The sequence below is a fragment of the Erythrolamprus reginae genome, chromosome 2 (assembly GCF_031021105.1).
Source record: "Erythrolamprus reginae isolate rEryReg1 chromosome 2, rEryReg1.hap1, whole genome shotgun sequence".
In the NCBI taxonomy this organism is placed as follows: Eukaryota; Metazoa; Chordata; class Lepidosauria; order Squamata; family Dipsadidae; genus Erythrolamprus; species Erythrolamprus reginae.
Genome location: NC_091951.1, coordinates 191,192,378 through 191,213,727, shown reverse-complemented (window position 1 = coordinate 191,213,727; position 21,350 = coordinate 191,192,378). Strand labels below are relative to the sequence as shown.

The following is a 21,350-nucleotide window of genomic DNA, read 5'->3' as shown; positions in this document are numbered from 1 at the left end:
ATGCCCTGCAGCCTGGTACTGGTCCGCGGCCCAGCGCTTGGGAACCCCTGTTGTAAGCTATCAAACCACTCTTTCCAAATTGATGCCCCGAGATACTTTGACTACAAATCCCACTATCTTGGACCAATAGAAACTGTAGTTGTATCTTGATGCTCATGAGTGCTATTGAAATCTCTGGGTACATGCAGCTTGGGAGAAAATTAATTGAAAGCACGGAGGGCCAGATGGAAAGACAAAACGATCTTTAAGTATTCCTAGGTATTCTGACTTCCGATGAAAGCTTCCTGTTTATAAATTGTACCGTTTTATTGCTTCCTGTTGAACAAAATGAGAGTCAACTGAAAAGTGGTCTATTCATCATTCACCACTTAAAGAATGACTCAAAACCATCCTTTAGGGCCAGTTTTTGTTGTTGAGCTTAAATGCTTTTTTTTTAGATTTCTTGCCATTTTTAAATGATTTACATAATTGATTTATATGACCACCCACCTCTCAGTAGTGACTTAGAGGCTTGCAACATTTAAAAACACACAAACCATAAAACATAGCAGCAGATGCATCAGCTGAGGAATCGGGCCAGTCTAGAAGGAACAATAAGTACATTACGGGCTCCTGTTAATACTTGCCACAGAGAACAGCCATAGGAAAAGGCCCTTCCTAAAGTCCAGCAGAATTGGGCTAATCTAATCTTGGGAGCAACAGTATTCCATAAAACAGGAACAACAATGTAAACAACTTCCAGGTCCTGCAAGAAGACATCCTTTAGCGACTATATTATGTACTTGCATGGCAAGGTGATACATTGAAAAAGGTATCATAGTTAAGAGAGCCAGTTTAATGTTGTGGTTAAAGTGCTAACCTACAACTAGGAGAATCTGAGTTCTAGTCCCATTTTAGGAACAAAAGCCAGTTGGGTGACCTTGGGTCAATTGATCTCTCTCAGGCCAACCAGCTCATAAATTTATTGATGGGGAGCAACAAGAGTATTAGGTACGTTTGCTATCTTGAGTAACTTATAAAGTAATAAAGATGGGATAAAAATTAAATACATGCATACATACATACATACAAAGATACATACATACATACATACATACATACATACATACATACATACATACATACATACATACATAGTATCACCACTGTATAAAATAACCTGGAGTTATTCTGGAATGCATTAATATCTCATGGAATGGACTAAAGAGGCTTTAAAATAGAATTTGGAATTTTTGGAGAAAAAAAGCCCCTCCCTTATTGAACTAAATTCCCAGCATTGGGTCTTTGCCAATTAGGGTACATCCTTCAACAGCATTTCAAGGTTCCCATCCCTTGATTTGAAGCTGGTTTTATCTGTGCAGTTCTTCTATCCTTATCATACCTGCATATTTGCAGGCCATCTCAGAAACAGTGCATTCACACATCACACTAAAAAGAAACCAGACATGCTATCTTATGATTCCCTTTGTTGGCTCAGTAACGTTGTGTAAATCACCCGTATCATTTTGTTAACATTAATCATTTTGTCATATTAATCATTTTCTTAAAATTTGTTAATCGCCTTTATACTTACAACTACATATACATATGCACGAATCCCAGCGACCAGTTAGGTCCCACAGAGTGGGCCTTCTCCGGGTCCCGTCAACTAAACAATGTCGTTTGGCAGGACCCAGGGGAAGAGCCTTCTCTGTGGCGGCCCCGGCCCTTTGGAACCAACTCCCTCCAGAGATTAGAATTGCCCTCCCCTCCTTGCCTTTCGTAAGCTTCTTAAAACCCACCTCTACCATCAGACATGGGGGAACTGAAATATTCTTTCCCCCTAGGCCTATACAATTTATGCATGGTACGGTATGTCTGTATGTATGTTTGGGTTTTATAATAAGGGGTTTTTTAGTTGTTTAGTATTGGATTGTTACATGCTGTTTTTTATCACTGTTTTTAGCTGCCCCGAGTCTGCGGAGAGGGGCAGCATAGAAATCCAATAAATAAATAAATAAAATCCTTATGAAGCATACATAAGCTGCAGTGGAAATCTTTTTTTACAGAAAAGTAACACTGCTTTGAATAACACTATACTGTACACTATTTTTAACTAACTGCCTACTGCAGTTTCTAATTGTATATCAAACACCATACTTCATTTATTGTTACATATTGTCACCCTCCACCACGTTTGCTAAGATTAGAATTTCAGAAATACAGATAAGGAAGTGCTTCTCCAGTTCCAGAAACTGTGACAAGGGTTTGGCCCATTTCTGTTTGCAGCGGTTATGCGACAAATAGGAGATCTGCTTGAAAAAGCATATGTGAAAGAAGAACCAGAGCTGCAGTGCTAGCCAATCCTGAATCTTTCAAGATGGAGTCCAGCTTTCCAAATGGAAACTTGTTCTGCCCCAGCTATGGACCAGAAACAACGTAGCACACACACAGTTTGCTCAAACCTATGTTTACTCAATGAAGGGCTGCAATTTTTTTTACCACCACTGTGGGCGTGGCTTATTTTGTGGGTGTGGCTTGCTAGCCATGTGACCAGGTGGGAGTTGGTGATCATGTGACTGGGGGGGTGGCTTAAAGATCATGTGACTGGCTTAAAGGTGGCAAACTTGACATCACTCGCGTCAAGGGTTAGGGCTAGGGTGCCTGGCCTCTCCCTGCCTCAAAGAGATACAATCCGAGTCTTCGGAGAGGGGTGGCATACAAATCTAATAAATTATTATTATTCCCTATCTAAACGATTGCTGAACGTCCAAAATATACTATTTAATTCTATGTATATATGCCATATGTGTACATACATATTATACACATGCACACAAAAGTATACATTATCTACTATATAAACTGTATGTGTAGGTACACACACACACACACACACCTCTTCTAAAATTATACACATTCATCCTCATTTACTATGATAGGAAAAACATACCCCGAGCCCAGAAGGTGGGGGGAATTCAATTTTTTTTCTACCCGTTTTGCATACCTGACCATACCCATAGGAACCCATGACTGTAGCAACTACTAATAAACTTGCTTAGTACAGTAGTTGACACACAAACACAAGTTAAAGCAATCTTTTATTGAAAAAGCAGCATTAACAGCTGGCAGAAGTCCATAAAGTCATAAATTACGTCTAAGGAATTAGCCCTGGATATCTCAAGAAGCTTACATGGATTGGCAAAATGCCTAGAAGCAGTCCGAAGGAGGAAAGCCAAAACAGATAAGCTGAGCAGACCATGGAGGCACCTGAAGGAACAAACGTTGTTTCCTTCAGAGTTTTTCCTGTCATGGTCATCCCTTAAGTAGGCTAGGGGAGTGGCCAATTAGTCCCAAGACCTCCTCTAATGAACCATTCCTGCCTTTTGGCAGCTCTGTGTGTTTGTGCATTAAGAAGAGACTCTTCCTCTTCTTCCTCATCACTGATATGAGATGCTGGAGGTTCCCAAGGCCTGGCTGAACCTCTAACTCTGACACCAAGTCCTCGCCAGCCTCCTCACTGTCTGACTCAGATACCAGCTGCATAGGCAGCTGACACATCATCACATCGGCCTTTTCTTGGGAGGGATCCGCTACCAGCTGCACAAGCTGCTGGCGGGCCACAACCAGGGGTGGGCTACTGCCCAGACGGTGGGGGGGGACACAGTGGGGTAGCAAAAATGGAGCTCCACCCCAGAGCACCCAATTTGCACTGAAAGATATCTTATCATATTGTTAAATTAAATATAATGAAGTAGATTTTAAATTAAATAAAAGATTTATTGAAGTTTTAAGGATAGTTTGATATTAAGAAATCTAATGACAAGGGTTTTTTTTGTTTTTTTCCCTTTTATTAGAGTAATTGATTTTAAATATTTTAATATATGGTTAAATTAGACACAATGCAGTAAATTTTAAACGAAATGAAATTATAAAACTAGAATGTTATATCGATATCTTAATTGATTATAACTGTAATATCAAAATGGAATTTTGATGTGGAATGTTGCCAATTATTTTTCTGTATGGATTTGATTATAGTTAGGGGTTTTTTTCCTGTATTAGCTAGACTTCTATGACTAGCGGAGCAAATGTAGCTCCTTTAAATGTTGAATGTTGTTCGTGTTGTTTGTCTGAAGAAAAATTCAATTAAAAAAAAAAAGATATTGGAAGAAAATGCAGGGCGTCCTGCATAAGCCACGCCCACAGTGTGGTAGTAAAAAATTTTGATAGCCCTTCACTAGCCACAACACAACTAAGACACTGACAGTTAAGGTGGCCTTAAATCTGAGGAAGATTGTCCGGCATCAATGAATCTATGACAGATAACTCTTCTTCTGCAGCTCTTTGGGAATGTTAACTGACCCACTACAACCCTTTTCTGTTTTTTGGACAACCAGTCCTCATGGGAAAATAGGCCTTAGAAAACACTAATCATGGAAACATTATCCTGTTGGGGGGGGGGAGACATAAAAAAAACTTCAGCTAGAAATTTTTAAAAAAATGCAAACTCCCACTTCCTTATTTTTTCTGCATTTCCTCCCATATCAGACTGGATTCATTTTGCTGTCTTGTTCAGAAGCCCCCCCCCCCCGCCACTCCTTGCCCACCTAAAATGGAAAACCCCATTCCCTAGCTAGTAAGACAGAAGGAATGGAGTATAATTTCAATTCACAATCCACAGGAAAAGAAAATAAGACTGTCGCCCTACTCTAATAAACTTCTCATTATCCCAGAACAGTTATGTTTACCTGAGCCCATCAACCAATGAGACAGATGTCAGTTTCAGTCTTGGACCCATTCCGTGGTCATTCTTTTCATCTTTCACAGAAATGGAGAGACGATGGAGAGGTGTTTCTCTTCTTTAACAGTATTTAGTGAACAAAGCATAGGTGCCTTACACATCCGTCTTCAGAGAGGTGAATAGTTTCCTGTGGGCTGCTGCGTTGCTTATGTGCACCACAAAACAGGAAGGAGGCTCCATCTCTGAGTCGCAATGCTCTCTTGCTAACAGAGAAATCTTTATAGTAACATTTGTGCATATAAAACATATAGCCTTGCAATAAGTGTGATCTCATTTAGATCAAGAAGGTAGCAATTTCAATCCTAGTCACAGCAGTAATATAGCTACCATAATCAGAGAAGGTTGTGTCTAAGTAAACCCAAGATTATATGACGTGGATGAAATTTATGTATACTGTACCGCCTTGGGTGTTCTGCTTTAAACTTATTTTTAACTGAACCTGCTTCTAGCCAAATCGATCGCAGAATATAAATTTTAGCTTGCTTGTCAATTATCACTTCTTGATGTTAATCAAATTATTTCGCTCCTCAAAAAAAGCTATTTTTTTCTCCCCACTGATAAAATTCCCCTCTTGAAGCATCACCCTACACTTTTGTGACTTCCTGAGTTTCTATGACAGAGGTGTCAAACTCGCATGGGCCGGATGTGTTGTGTTCTGGCCACACCCATGCTGCCCAGAGTCTCCAGGGAGTTGGGCAGCATACAAATTGAATAAATAAATAAATGCCCATTTTAGCAAAGGAGGGGAAAGTTGCGATACGCCACGTGATGATATGAGTTTGACATCTCTGTTCTATGAGGTAGTCTAAAAATAAAAAAATGACCATAAAGAGAGAAAATCTAGTCCCTATATAAAAGTACTAAAAAAAACAGTATCATATACAGTATTTGGTTGTTTTTTTAAATCTTTAGGCTGCCTTTAATAAAAAAAGGTCTTCCAAGATACATTATATCACTGTTACCTATTTACAGTGATACCTCTACTTAAGAACTTTTCTAGATAAGAACCGGGTTGTCAAGATTTCTTCGTCTCTACTTAAGAACCATTTTCTACTTAAGAACCTGAGCCTGGAAAAATTTCCCAGGAAATCTTAGAGCAGCACAAAGGCCCGGCCAGTTTCCTGCCATTCCCCCTTTAATCCCACCATCTTGGCTGCCAGAGGAGCCTTTTGGTGGCGCTTAAGGAAGCTTTGGCAATCCAGAGCGAATGAAGCCTTTTCCTTTCTCTGGGCGCTTGGAGAAGGAATAAACCTCTGCCAGCGCCCAGAGAAAAGAAACGCTCCCTTTGCTCTGGGCAGCCAATGAGTCACTACAGTGAAGGAAAGGCGCCGGCTACAAGCGAGAGGAGAGGGGAGCCCTTCAGTGTGGGAAGGAAGAGGCAGCAGGTAGCAGCAGCAGCCAGTAGGAGGCAGTGTATGGGAGGCAGCCTCACGCAGGGTTTATGGAGGCGCATGCTCCTCCTTGCCGCCTCAGAGTCCCTCTTTTTTTTAAAGCCTTAAAGTTTTGGATTTTTTTTATTCCCCTCACCTCACCTTCTTCCTTCGGCAGCGACTCTCCTCCTCCTCCTCCTCCTCCTCCTCCCACCCAAATTCCAATCTTTTATTTCTTTCCTAATGGGTTTGCATGCATTACATAAAGCCCTACATGGCATCGGACCAGAATATCTCCGAGACCGCCTCCTGCCACACGAATCCCAGCGGCCGATTAGGTCCCACAGAGTGGGCCTTCTCTGGGTCCCGTCGACCAAATGTCGGCTGGTAGGACCCAGGGGAAGAGCCTTCTCTGTGGCGGCCCCGGCCCTCTGGAATCAACTCCCTCCAGAGATTCGAATAGCCCCCACCCTCCTCGCCTTCCGTAAAATGCTCAAGACCCACTTTTGTCGCCAGGTATGGGGATAATTACCATCTTTCCCCTTTTTATTATATTTTTGGCCTTACTGCATCATAGATTAGGTTGGATGTGTGTGACTGCATAGTTAGGGGTTTTATTATGTTATTAATGTCTTTTAAATGGATCTAATTTTTTATTGTTAGATTTGTAATGTATTGAATTATTGCTACGTTGTGAGCCGCCCTGAGTCTTCGGAGAGGGGCAGCATACAAATCTAATAAACTATAACTACATTGATTCCTATGGGAAAAATTGCTTCTACTTAAGAATGTTTCTACTTAAGAACCTAGACATGAACGAATTAAATTCTTAAGTAGAGGTACCACTGTATTTATATTTATAATATAATACATTTATAATATGTCCACAATAGATATAAGATTCTAAGTTTAAGCTTGTTTATGTTAATTTGTGTATTTAATTTACAGTCATTTCAATATCACTGCACATTAGGTTTATTACATTCCCCTACATACTGACCCCCTGATCGAATAGACATCCATCTACAAGGTTACACCACCATTATTATGGCTATATTTATTTCTCTAACCAATTATGGTTGTTATATTGCTAGATTCAAATATATCTTCAGGCATAGAAGTTTATTGATAACTTTGAATTCCTAAATGCAAAGTGGGATAAAAATCTAAATCAATACAATTGCAATCCAATAATGCCCGTGTGGCTTCTTTACAGATTAAGAAACATTGCAAAACTATATTAAAAGTCAGATATCCAGCCCATAAATTTACCAGAAATTTGCTTCCACCAACTTGGATTTATCAGGCTGAAATTAACCTACTTTGGACATACTGTATTATCCAAAGATAGGTCTCTGGAGAAAGTTATAATATTGGGAAAAGTGGAAAGAACTAGACAACTAAATTGGAGAGACTCAGTTAGTGGCAGTGGGTGAACCACTAGAGAACAAAGTTGGGGTAGAGCTATACTGTACAGTATAGCGACTGAGTTGACATCACAACACATAATCAATCTGGTTACTACTAGCAGTTTTGGAAATTATAAATTCCTGTTAGGGTCTTAACTTTATTAATCCAACTCTAAGTATAAGAGTGTGCAAGCTTTCAGGTTATTCTTCCTTGGGCAACATTCGAAAATCTTCGGAACTTCGAATTGATTTTAATAAATTATTTCTTGTTATATTTTTCTTCTGGCCAGGCTACTTTCGACTTTAAATTACTGCTGTCGAGTCTTCAAAACTTTGCTTTTATATTACTTAAATATTACAAATCTGGTTCAGATTTAGACCTAACCTGTTTTAGAACTATGGACATTAACTGCATTTATTAATTTATTAACTGCATTTTTAACGTTAGACTTTATTATCCACAGGGCAGAAGCTAATTCAACGCAACTAGAGACAACACCATTACGTCGCTCTACCCCCTCCCGCGAACAATCTGAGTGTAGTATTATTACGCAACATTTTGCCTCGGGGCCTCGTCCTTCAAAACTTCCGGTTGGCTTGGCAATGCGTGTCGGGATTGGTAGTCCCAAAGCATGCGGCTGAGGGAAAGGATGTGCTCGAGCGCGCAGGCCCCAAAGTGGGCGTGAGGCAGGTTGGGTGGGAGGAGAGACCCGTTTCCAACGCGACGTCAAGGCGGGAGAGGGCGTGGACGGGGAGTGGGCCTTAATGTCAGGGCCGGCTTCGTTGCATCAGCTGGGGACGAAGCGTGGCGGGGAGGCAGAGGGAGGACGGAGCATGAAGCTGTGCCTGAGCGAAGGCAGCCTTGGTGGGCTGAAGGTCTTAGCGGCTGCTAAAGCCACCCGCGCTCCCGTGGAGGTGCAGTGGCTTCCGCAAGAGGGTGAGTGCCAGGAGGGCGGTAATTCCCCCCAAGAAACGGAAGCCTGTCCTCGCAGGTCCGCCGGGCGTGCCAAAATCTAACTATTTATTTTATTTGTTTGTTTTGTCAAGTACGTATTGGTGGTATACAAAGATATAATAATATTTATATACATGATATTAGCAAACGAGAAGCATTAGGACGGGACGGAAGGCACTCGGGTGCACTTATGCACGCCCCTTAAAAGTATTATTTTTATCTCCAACCCTAGAGATCTGGGTATTTCTTGACCTAAAATTCGAGGCAGTGAGCAGCAGAATTAATAAACTATTTCTCCCCCTCCTCTTTAGGATTTTTTCTTTAATCCGTTCTCTCTTGGTACTCTGTCCTTTTCCTTTCCTTGCTTCCTTATAACTTCCCGTGGTTTTGAGATGGACTTTTATTCACTTTTGGGTTTTCTGAACCACCTGGATGATAAGGGAGAATCTCAACCTGCATTAATGATGATTCATTCAGAAGTAGTAAGTGGATGGATTGACTGGGCTAAATGTTCAGTGAATTTAGAAAGTGTATTCCAATATATAAGTTTATAAGGAAGAAAAGAATTGGAAGGGACCTTGGAAGACTCCAGTGCTCTACTTAAGCAGGAGATCCCATGCTATTCCAGACAAATGGCTCTTCAATTTCTTCTTACTCATAGGAATATCTTTGATGGGGTGGCAAGACTTTTCTATTTTTCTTCCCAGTCATCTCTTTTTGGCAAGGCCTCCATATTTAAATAGTAGCATCATAAGCAGAAATTTGATAAACAAAGCCTTTCTTATTATCTAGTAATTTTGCCTTGGAAAACAACTTTGGCAAATTTTGGGAGACAGCATTTTCAATCTTCAAGAAGAAGGGGGGAAATGTCTTTTCAAGTAGTAACCATGTTCTGTCAATCCCCTGCTCTGCATGCACAGTGTAGTATGTATGCACAATATAAGCACACATTTATGTTGTTAGATCATATGATGTATCAAATGACCAGATTTGGGGATGCAGGTAAAATTTCTGCCTAATTTGTTTTTCTTCTTCTTTGATAGCTCATGTAGTGCCATTCCTCAGCCGTCCTCAGCTGCCAGCTCTACAGTTGGAAAATGGATCCTTCCTCTTCTCTACAAATGTAATTTCCCAGTAAGTAGTTATCATTCGGTTTCCAGGGTACACTTCTTGCAAAACCTGTGATTGTAATTCTAGATAAACATTATAGGCATGTAGGAGCAGAACTGAATTAGGAGAAAAAGGGATGCTAAACTGAGAGCATATGCATCAAAGACAAATTCCTTGTATGTCCAATCACACTTGGCCAATAAAGAATTCTGCTCAATTCTATTCTAATAAAGGATCTTGTAGAAATTGTCTTTGTGCTACATAAACATTTGGGTTAAAATTTGGAAAGGTATTTTCACATGTCCTATTGGTAATTTTTCTATTATGTCAATCAACCTAAAGCCGGCTAAATTATAGAGGCTTGGCATCATTGCCAGAGTATTTAATGTGATCTTTTTCGCCATAGAAATAGTTGTAATTCAATAAATTAATGGCAATTTAGGAAATTAATATATATTTAATATAAGAAAATGGAGGTAGTCCAGTCCTTGACTTAGAACTACAACTGAGCTCAAATTTTCTGTTGCTAAGCAAGACATTTAAGTGAATTTTGCCCCATTTTACAACTTTTCTTGCTATGGTTGATAAGTGAATCACCGCAGTTGTTCAATTAGTAACAAGGTTGTTAGTTAAGTTAATCTGGCTTCCCTATTGACTTTGCTTGTCAGAAGGTCACAGAATGTGACCCCTGAACACTGTAGCCATCATAAATATGAATCAGTTGCCAACTTTCTGAATTTTGATCACACGACCATGGGAATGCTGTAGTGATCATAAGTGTGAAAAACAGCCATAGATCATATTTTTCAGTGCTGTTGTAATTTCAAATGGCCATTAAATTAGCGGAGGTAAGTCAAGGAGGTAAGAATCAAGCATTGAGCTGAACTCGAGAGCACATGTATTCTAGACATGGGAAAGAAGCATCTTTTGTCAGAAGAAAATAAATCCAGAATGGGAAGTGCTAACATTAACCTCATGTGAGATAGTAAAATCTCATGGTAGAACAAAGGCTCTTTTACAAAAAAAATTAAGTCCTTGGAAGTGCATTGCCTGAGAGTACCCTTTTATTTGTTTATCTTTTAGATACTTTTTCCGCTTATCTGGAAAAGAAATAACCAGTTTTAGCAATGACCAGAGTGATTTTGCCAATCAGTTTTTTGAATGGGATATAACCGAGCTACAGGTGAGTAAAACAGTCATGTATCTGGGGTAGCCTGGATAAGCCTTTTTTTTTTAAGGGAAGAGCTCTTCTTGTTCAGGTGATTTAGATTAGCCCACTGAGTTCCTGCAGGAAAGATGGGATATAAATTTGATCAATAAATTCAACAATATGAGTGGGATATGTGGAGAAGAGCCAGTTGATACCAGAGAATCCGGCACATGTATAGTATATTTCTTTGTAACATTTCTTTTGCCAATATAGGATGGATCACCTATTGTGCATGTATTTGGATGAAGCTATGTTTCCTCCTGTAGTCTTAAGAGTACTTAACCTAGTGCAGTTCTTTTTTTAAAAAATAAAAAGCATCATTTTATTTAAAAGAAAGAAATTAAGATGTGCCTCTGGTTGCCATTATATTGGAAGCTGATATTGCTCCCTGCCCCAACAATGTTTGTTCATTGATTTCATCAAATTCAGTGGGATTTACTGACTGCAGGTTATAGCTCATGTTTGTCTGCCTGACTCACCTAGCTAGTAGACTCAAGAAGCAAAACCATACTCATTTGAGGAAAAACACTTTTAATGTTAGTTAAGAGTGAAAACATAATCTTGAACACTATAAGAATAAATTACCAAGTAGATTTATAGTAGTTAAAGTGGAATCATTGAAAACTTTCCTTTTCATAGTTGGGCGATAGTGTTGGACAGTTCTTGGCATTTACTGAACACTTCCTCTGCCTAGTTCTCACTGTCTCTCATACTGATTCATGCAACACACTAAACCAAAACTAAACCATACTGTGTTGAGTGAACAAATGCAATAACAAGACTCATGCACTGTGTTAACTGATTTTGTGTGGTTTGTATAGTTTGGCCTTAACATGCTTGCTGGGAAGCTAAGCTATTTATTAGCAGTGCTTTATGGCAAACTAGAGAAATGTTGGAGGAGGAAGTCACTGAGTTCCTGCAGGAAAGATGGGATATAAATTTGATCAATAAATGCAACAGTATGAATTAGTTAGTACGGAATTGACTAAGATGATTGGAGCAGTGACAAAAGACAATAGAAGCAGGGTGAAGATTGATTAAAATTCCTCCTTTTCCTCCCAGCCTGCTTTGTCTGCAGCCTTGTATCTTCATGTGGTACAAGAAAAGAAAGGAGAGGATGTTTTGAGCATTATCCGGAAGCCACTCGACTACCTTGACCAGATTCTTACCAAAAAGGGTACCTCTTACCTCACTGGGGTAAGTAAGAATCTCTGTTGGGGGCGATGTGCTGACTCTTGTAAACTGCTTAGAGAGGGCTGTAAAGCACTGTGAAGTGGTATATAAGTCTAAGCGTTAATGCTATTGCTGTAAGCAGACTTTGCAGTACTGGCTGGTATAGAAGCTGAGATGTGGGAGAATTAAAAGGATACCTGGTTGTTATAAAACCTTAGCTTTTTTAAAAATTTAATTTTGATCACCTATAAAAAGTAATAATAAGTAAATACTTTGGGGGTGGTTAGTTTTACATGGGGTTAGGACGCTTGTTTGGAAGTTAGCAAGCCCGTGTTCAGGACCAGAGTGCTGCCGTGGGAGGGGTGAGCCCCTGTCTTTTCATTCTAGCTCCTGGGGACATAAAAGGAGCCCTCAGCTGGGTGTCCCCCAAGTGACAGTGATGTTACCAGCTAATCATTTCAACCAGGAAGTGCCTCTTTGCTTTGGACACAAGTATGATGCGATCATAATTATGGAAAGATTCCCCAAATAAAGGCTTAGAGACCTATGTATTGGTTGCAGATTGCTCACCTCTGTTCCAGATCAGTTTGGAAAAAAGCACTGGAGTATCCATTAGGAGTTTTTTTTTCTTTACAGAGTTACTTCAGAACTAATTTTATTGTTGTATATCAAATTCTGGAGCGTGTAAATAAAAATTACTATATGTTATGTAAAGCCAGTTAAACTGAAGTGGTCATTTATAGTATATGCTAGCTTCTCTTGGTAGTGTTCATGGCGGAGAGAAGAATTTATATGTGTACTGTTAAAGAAGTTTCTATCTTCAATATTTGGGATTTTTTTCCCCAGTGCAAGTGAAATATTCAAATTGCTCCTATTGTATATTCAGACTGAACTAATTTCTTCTTCTGATTTTTTGTAATCCAGGATGTTGAGTCAGCTGCTGATATTGTCTTATGGGGGTCTCTGTTTCCTTTGTTAAGAGATGACTCCTTCTTACCAAGTGAGTGATGCCTAAAGCTTAATTCAGCTTTCTCCAACCTGATAACCTCCAAATTGTTGGACTTCAATTCCCATTATCTCCCAAAGTTGGGAAAGGCACCAAAGATGGCCTTCCTCCTTTGACAGGAGGTTTCAATGTCTGCTCACCATTTGGCTGCTAATTTACAGAAGTCATTTATTTTCATTTTCCTTTAGCAATTCATATTTGTTGGAGAAAAGTTCCTTTTCTCACTTTCTCCTTTCCCTAAATATGGAGGCATCTAGGCTAAAACAAAGTCTCATTCTCCTCAAAGAAAAAACAAAACAAAAACATCTTTGGAGAAGGTCTTCTACACCAGGCCATCATCCACAGGATTCTGTGGTATGGCTGATTGCATAAAATTCTGCCCAGGGGCTGATCACTGTTGCTGTTGAATCTGCAATTGTGAAGGAAGATTAATAGTTGAGGGACAAGATCTTTCTTTTCGGGCATTGTCTGCCCTTGCTGACCTTTTTTTAGCAATTCCTTTTTTTTTTAATTGGAAAGCTTTAATGATGAAATAAAACATAAACTTTATTAATTTTCCATAAAAATTGACAAACATACATACAAACATTTAACATAAAGTTGGGGTTGCAATTTCCCCTTTTATCCTAGAAGTCAATTTTTTTTACAGCAAAAGAATACATTAGCAATTCCTAAGTGTCCTAAAGTTTAGAAAGGGCACCTTGGCTAATTTTTAAACTCTTTTGGGGTTCTCTGGAAATAACCATGTTCTAATTTACTATTTAAGACGAGCTGAAAAATCTGAGGAGTTGGTTCCAGAACATGAACTTGAAGGAGTACTGCAGAAAGACAGTGGAATCTGTATGGACACCCAAGGGATTGCTGGAACTTAAAGCCTACCTACAGAAACATCCAGTTCCTGGTTTGTCTTTTGAGAAACCTGCTACCAACGAAGCCAAGGTATTCATGCTGCATTTCTTATGTGAAGCAGTTGTTTTATTTTCAATACTACGTATGTTAAGTCTCTAGGCTAATAAATTGCAGGTCATTTTATTACAGAATTCCATGCACTGATCAAAGTAGTGAATAAAGAAGAAAGTGAGACTACAAAGGAGGATGGGGAAGCCCTAGCTTAGAGCTATATAGAGACGCGTTTCAAATTGAAAGATTAATGGAGTTGCAGATATTAGAGAATAATAAATGGGTTAAATTGGAAAAAGAGATTAATAAAATTAATAGAGAGCTGTTATTTATAAAATGGAATAAAAAGGAAATTGATAAATTAATGAACCCTTTGAAGGGGACTTTAGAAATTTTGTCAAAATGGCAGGGGAAAATGGGAATAAAAAGATCAAAGCTGTCAACTTTGTACTTACTAAATAAAGATAACGAAACTAATTTAAATAAAATTATAAAGGAATTGAATGATAAAGGGATAACCAGAATAGAACAGTTATATGAGAAGGATGGAAGAGTTAGTAGAATTTGTTTAGAAAGGTGGTTGGGCCAACAGAGATGATTGCAGATAAACGCAATAAGCAAACAATTGAACGAAAGGGAGAATAAAGAAACATTATTAAGAGAAGAAACTCAACTGGAAAAAATATTAAAAGAAAAATGGGATGATATAAAAGCACAAGCGAGTAATATATACAGAATGTTATCACAGGCGGAAGAGAGTGTGATAAAAGGATTAACTAGATGGTGGCAAAATGAAGTACAAATAGACGAAAGAGAGATGAAGGATATAGTTGAAAATATACAGAAAATAAAGAATACAAGAGTTAGAGAAATGAGAAGGAAAATTTTACATAAGTGGTATTATACACCAACACAACTTGCATATTTTCAGAAGAAGGGGAAAGGCACCTGTTGGCATGGATGCCAAGAGAGAGGAGTTTTCATGCATATGTTCTGCTCAGTAGTACAGAAATTTTGGAAAGTAGTGCAAGATGAAACGAACAGGATGTTAAATATTAATTGGACAATTACAAAAGAAATGGCAGTACTGGTAAAAAAGGGAGACTTAAGAAAATTTAAAGAAATAAAATTAGCAGCATTGGAAAGCGCCCAAGCAGTAATTGTATTGGGTTGGAAAGAAGCAGCAAAATGGACGATACTGAAGTGGTATCGGTACATGGTGGACCACATTTGCTTTGAAATTATGGAGGTAAGGATGAATATGTATAATGGAAATAAATTGAAAAAACTGATGGAACGATGGGAAATGGTGAGAGGTTATATGACAGGTAGAATTTGTGATCTAGCCATAAAAAATAAATTAGAATCACTCTTTGATATGTAAATAGAACGCAGATTCCAGCTTAGAAGAATATTAAAGATGTTAGTACAGACCCTCCAATTGGTGGTGGGGTATATATGTATGTTGTCAGGTGATGGGTGCACCTTCACAGGACACTATTTTTATGTTGTATGTATGTAGTCTGTATGTTTTAACATTTAAAATTAATTTTAAAAAATTTAAAAAAGAGACTACAAAGGCCCAATATTATCTTGGGTGGACTTTAGCATACATATTCTTCACAAACTCAAGGGAGTTCCATACTCTTTTTTTAAAAATGTATTAATTAATTATATACATTAAAACCAAAAAGAAAACACAAGCAATAGACAAAAAAGTAAACAAAAAATAAGACATGTAAACATATAATACATTGCAGCAAGAATCAGAGAGGAAGGGCTGAGTAATATATTACTGGTATTATATTTCATTTTTTAATATAATATATACTATATAGTGATAATAATAATTTTCTTATTAATATCTGATTATACTTATATACATCCCCCTTTCTCTGGGTATCCAAGTTGCACTTAATATAAAGTACATAATTGTCAACCATACTGTTGACTTCTGCAGTTTGTGATCTTGTGTTTCAGTTTCTATATCAGGTTCCATACTCTTAAACAGTGACTTCAGCTGTTGTTAAATAGGATTTGAAATGGGGAATACTGTACTATGGTTTGGGAAAATGGTAGTCCTGTATAGGCAAGGGATGATATCACCCATTTAGAATTTGTTTTGTTCAATGGATTATTACTGCATTATTTAAGGAGGGAGGGAAGTAGGCCAAGGGAAGAGTTTGTGCTATGGTTGTTGTCCCTGGCAACTACCCAGGGTCGATTAGTAACTCGTGGATGTTGGTTGCTGAATATCAGACATCTTTACAAGATGTTTGTCCTTCTCTCTAGGAAGAGGAGCATTCCCAGCAGCATTTGTCTGATGTGGAGATTGAAGCCATTGCTGAAATCTGGAGCAGAGGACCCGCCAGTCTTCCTAGTCCCTGGAAACCACAGCACCCTATGTAAGAAGGTTGCTGAGCTGAAATGTCCTTGTGATGGTAATGAGGGATACCAAAGAAGATTTGAAAGCAGATACTCCTAACCACTGTGTGTGCATCTTGCTCTCTTCCTCCCATCTTTGGCAATTCTAAACTAATTGTTGCTATTTATTTCTTTAATGTTTCTTTTATTGGTTTTAATCATTGTAAGCCACGAGAGTCGCCTCCAGAAAAGACAGACAGCATATAAAGTGAATAAGTAAATATAAATGACTCGTCTTTTCTTTTGTCTCCAAAAGACCCATTGGCAAATACACACACATTATAGATGCTCTGTCTAAATATATTGTGGGAACTGTCAATATGACAGTTCCCAACCTTAACATTATCAAAACACCTCCATGTAATTCCCTATGGCATCCATTATTATCTATCTCAATGATATTGTTGCATTATAATTTGATTGTTGGCAGTGCTGACTGGAACTGGAGTTTTGGCAACATCTGGAAAGCAGATTATTCACCTCTTGATGTTCACTAACTTCTCACTAACTGGAGTTTCTGCATAACTCTAGAAGTTAAAAGGCAGTTCTTAAATTATTCATAACATTGTGATCTACAAGCTCATTAATTTGCTGAAGGCCAATTTTGCCTACAGAGATTTAATCTTTGCAAATTGCAGATGCCTCAGTATATTACATAGCTTCCCCCACCTGCCTTCCCCTTCCCCCATCCCATCCCACCTCAGCTGTTTGAGCAAATCAGAAATCTGACTTTTTCTCTGAGTTAATTTGTCTGTCCTCCCCAGATTGCCTGTGGAAGGCATGAAGAATGTGCTAATCACAAGTGCGCTGCCCTATGTAAACAATGTGCCTCATCTTGGAAATATCATTGGCTGTGTTCTCAGTGCTGATACCTTTGCCAGGTAAGTTAAAGCATGTCTTTCCAGGCACCACACTCAGGCCAGATTCCTGGTCCATGTGAACTTATAAATTACCCTCACCATGTGTCTCTGAATTCTGCCTTTGCTAGTCTTGCTTTCTAAGATTGTGCCTTTTCCTGGAAATGTTGGACATGAGTTTTTTTGCATAGCAACAGTGCTCTATTGCATTGGTTTTTATTTATAAAATTGATTAGCTGCCCATCTTATCTCAGGTTAGCTCGCTGGGCAGCTTATAATCATAAAATGAATGGAACCAAGGGTCTCCAACCTTGGCAACTTTTAAGAACTCTGGGAGTTGAAGTCCATAAATCTTAAAGTTGCCAAGGTTAGAGACGCCTGGTCCAGACAACATAAAACAAGATCCTATGAAGCCTTAGCTTATTTATTTTTAACCTTTTTATATTTTAGTATACTCAGAATGCCTCTCCGAGGGAGGTGGGTAGTTTAAAAAATGTGAGATATAAAAATAAAACAAGATCATAGGATATCTCAGGTTTTTTTGATAGCAATAAATCTCCTGCTCTTTGAAATTGGTAGCATTTTTTTTTCTTAGATACTGTCGCCTACGCAACTGGAACACCCTCTATATATGTGGTACTGATGAATATGGTACTGCCACAGAGACAAAGGCCATGGAGGAAGGACTGACACCACAACAGATCTGTGATAAATACTATTCTATCCATGCACATATCTACCAGTGGTTCAACATCTCTTTTGACTACTTTGGTCGCACAACCACAGCCCAACAGACCACGTAAGTGCTGCAGATAGAACAATTGTCAGTTGGGGGAAAGAAATGAAGAAATGAAGCAATATTTTTTATCTCCTTCCCTCTCTGTGTTACAATCTTCGGGTTATCTAACTTTTGTATTGTACCCGCAATAAAGTTTGTCTCCTGTTTTGGAGCTGGCCAAAAGCCTGACAGATGATTGAAGATAGTTTTTCTGCAGCTAGTTTCTGCAAGTGTGCAAAGATGAATACTTTGAATGTTCAAAGTAAAGAATGACCATTCATTTGAAGCATTTTTAGCTCAATTCTATGCCGAAAGGGCTTCAAGCATAGTCTTGATATTATCAGAGAAGATATTGCCAATCACAGAGTTAATAAATAATTGCCCAATTCTGGCAAGTTGTATCATCTTTGGTTTGTTATCTATTGATATACTTTCCCTTGAATATCAAATGATTAGTTGGGAGCAACATAAAAAATGTCCATTGTACACACTGATTTGAAATATGAGTTCTTTCATTGGAGTAAACTTTGTAGATTTCATTAATGTGTCACCAATGAGGATATGGCAGGACTGAAAATGATATAGATCATCATATGCTCTGTTTCTCTGTTCTGTGTTGGCCAATGTGAATATAATTTTCACATGATGCTATGTTCCTGATTCATTAGCTTCTTGATCAATTGCAAAACATCCTATTTTCTGGTAAATAGATGCCAAAAATTGTCAAGATTTTCATTTTTACCACTGAATTGATAAAAATACAAAAATATTTAAAAGGATTAATTTAAACAATTAGATAGCATTAAGTGAAAATGGTAAGCTGGGACATTTAAACAATTATTTTTTGAATAAGCCATGGGTACACTAAATCAAAAACAATTAACTCATGTTTCTTGAATATAAATAAAGTTGATCAGTTTGGGATTTTTTTGGCTTCATTTATTCCTCATTCTAAATCCTAGTCAACAGACAATTTTATTACCCTTCAGTTATTTTAAATTACCAAGCGGCTGGCTGCAGTTACTGAGGATTCCAGAACATTTGGAGGGCATTCAGTTACCCATCCTTGCTTATATTATTGGACTAGATCATGTTGCCATTTTAGCTGAGTGCCTTGCCTTGCTAATAAGAATTCCTACCTATTAGAATTCCGCCCATGTAAACACTAATAAACAACTTAATTAAAATGAATCACAGCTCAATATTAAATTCAGATATATTGCACTGTATACTGTGGGGCACTCATCCACTCAGGGGCAACTGAAATAGAGCCATGGAATGATACATTGCAAATCAACATACACAGTTGGATGTACATCCACATGGAATAAGGCCTTGGTAAGATCAGAAAGAGTATTTTTGTTTTCAAGGCATGAGATGCTTTGCCTACCTTCCAGTCTGCCTGCCCACCACTATACTAGTACAAATGCAAATGAAATTGGCATGTCAACATTGTTTGAAAACTGAGGCAAATTAAGGACAAGCAGTGCTTTGCTGTCACAGGGTTCATGTTTCTGAGCTGCTCTTTACACTTTACACTCAATATTTGTGTGAAGATCAAAAGCCGTTCCTTACCTCTCCCCTTCTTTCACCCTTCAGGATAGCACAAAGAATCTTCCAACAGTTGCTGGAGCGCAAATACCTCCTGCGAGAGACAGTGGACCAGTTGAAATGTGAGAAATGTGCGAGATTCCTAGCAGACCGCTTTGTGGAAGGCATCTGCCCTTTCTGCAACTATGAGGAAGCCCGTGGAGATCAGTGTGACAAATGTGGCAAGCTCATAAATGCCACTGAACTTAAGGTATTTTTAAAAAAACATTTACAGAAGCCTGAACCTGATTTTCAGAATGGACTCTTTCCCAATAAGAGTTTATGAAACCAAATCATCTGTTCTACTGAAACTTTATTATTTTATTTGTTTGTTTGTTTGTTTGTTTATATATTTTGTCCAATACACAATACGTATTGAAGAGGATAGACATGAAGTATTATATATAAAGAAAATGTATAAAAGTAGAGGAGAAGATATATTAAACTATGTAAGATCTCCTCTCCCTTTTCTGAGAGGAGTACAACCATTATGCTAGTTCATCTTCCCTTCTCAACCTTGGGGGAAAAATATCCCTCACAATTATGAACTAAACCAGAGTAATCTGGTTTATTCCTGGCTGAGGAATTCTGGGAGTTGAAGTCCACAAGTCTTAAAGTTATCAAGATTGGAGATCCCTGATTACTAAACCATCTTGTGATGTTTGATTTTTGTTTACCCAGATGCTGTGATTTATAACCCGTGGTTTGTTAACTGTAAGTTGAGCCCAGAGGGTTGTAATGTATTCAGTAACCCATGATTTAAAAACCCTACCTTAAGAGAATGTATGCCCCAGGGTTTATACGATACTTGGACCGCATGCTTTTCTTACAACAAATCAGAAATCAATCTTATTGTACAAGTCAAATCTTGCTTTAATTTGTGCAGTGAATCTATATCAATAAATATCAGGTATATCCACATTCACAATTATTTGCAGTAAATTTATCTTGTGATTGCATACTGCGATCAAAGTGAAAGTCAGATAGAGGCAAATATTTATCTTAAATCTTCAGACCTTGCAATACAGCAAATAGGGTTACTTTTATTCACAGTGAGGTCCAAACTATCTCCAGGTTCTGAGATATTACCACCATTGTGGAAATGTTATATTTGTGAGTCTTTTGCTATGTTAGATTTCTTGCATTCATTTTTGCTATTATAGCTTTAAGAAGAACATCCTCATATTTTTCCTTTGTTTAATTTTTTTCTCTTGTTTGCTGTGTTACGTATACAGTGTTCCCTCGATTTTCACGGGGGATGCGTTCCGAAAACACCCGCGAAAGTTGAATTTCCGCGAAGTAGAGATGCGGAAGTAAATACACTACTTTTGGCTATGAACAGTATCACAAGCCTTCCCTTAACACTTTAAATCCCTAAAATGAAATTTCCCATTCCCTTAGCAACCATTTAGATTATTACTCACCATGTTTATTAAAGTTTATTTTAAAAAAAATTATTAAAGGAGGACGAAAGTTTGACGATGACATATGACGTCATCGGGCGGGAAAAACCGTGGTATAGGGAAAAAGCCCACAAAGTATTTTTTTAATTAAGATTTTTGAAAACCCCGTGGTATAGACTTTTCGCGAAGTTCGAAACCGCGAAAATCAAGGGAACACTGTATTGATGTATTTCTTCATGGCGATCTACAGTTTTACAAAAGGAAAATCATATTCCGTATTTATCTTATTATTATTATTCTTATTCACTTGATTTTCCTTCCCTGATTTTCCACTATTACTTTAACACTAAACCTTACTGGAGCCTTCTCTCAAGAGATACTT

General features: G+C 38.2%; 2 protein-coding genes across 2 annotated transcripts in view; one reads left to right on the top strand and one right to left on the bottom strand.

Annotated features, from left to right (window-relative positions):
• The window catches only part of ARHGAP9 (Rho GTPase activating protein 9), a 57,156-nt gene extending 52,359 nt beyond the window's left edge, over window positions 1–4,797 (bottom strand). The window contains exon 1 of the mRNA XM_070736059.1: window positions 4,731–4,797. The gene's annotated coding sequence lies outside the window, so the exon portion shown is untranslated. The remainder of the gene's footprint in view (window positions 1–4,730) is intronic.
• A 3,468-nt stretch (window positions 4,798–8,265) lies between these two features.
• MARS1 (methionyl-tRNA synthetase 1) overlaps window positions 8,266–21,350 on the top strand; it is a 28,561-nt gene continuing 15,476 nt past the window's right edge. The window contains exons 1-10 of the mRNA XM_070740923.1: window positions 8,266–8,499; window positions 9,561–9,651; window positions 10,711–10,810; window positions 11,900–12,034; window positions 12,935–13,010; window positions 13,783–13,955; window positions 16,209–16,321; window positions 17,105–17,221; window positions 17,793–17,996; window positions 19,575–19,776. Coding sequence (XP_070597024.1) covers window positions 8,328–8,499; window positions 9,561–9,651; window positions 10,711–10,810; window positions 11,900–12,034; window positions 12,935–13,010; window positions 13,783–13,955; window positions 16,209–16,321; window positions 17,105–17,221; window positions 17,793–17,996; window positions 19,575–19,776 — 1,383 coding nt within the window. The 5' untranslated portion in view covers window positions 8,266–8,327. The remainder of the gene's footprint in view (window positions 8,500–9,560; window positions 9,652–10,710; window positions 10,811–11,899; window positions 12,035–12,934; window positions 13,011–13,782; window positions 13,956–16,208; window positions 16,322–17,104; window positions 17,222–17,792; window positions 17,997–19,574; window positions 19,777–21,350) is intronic.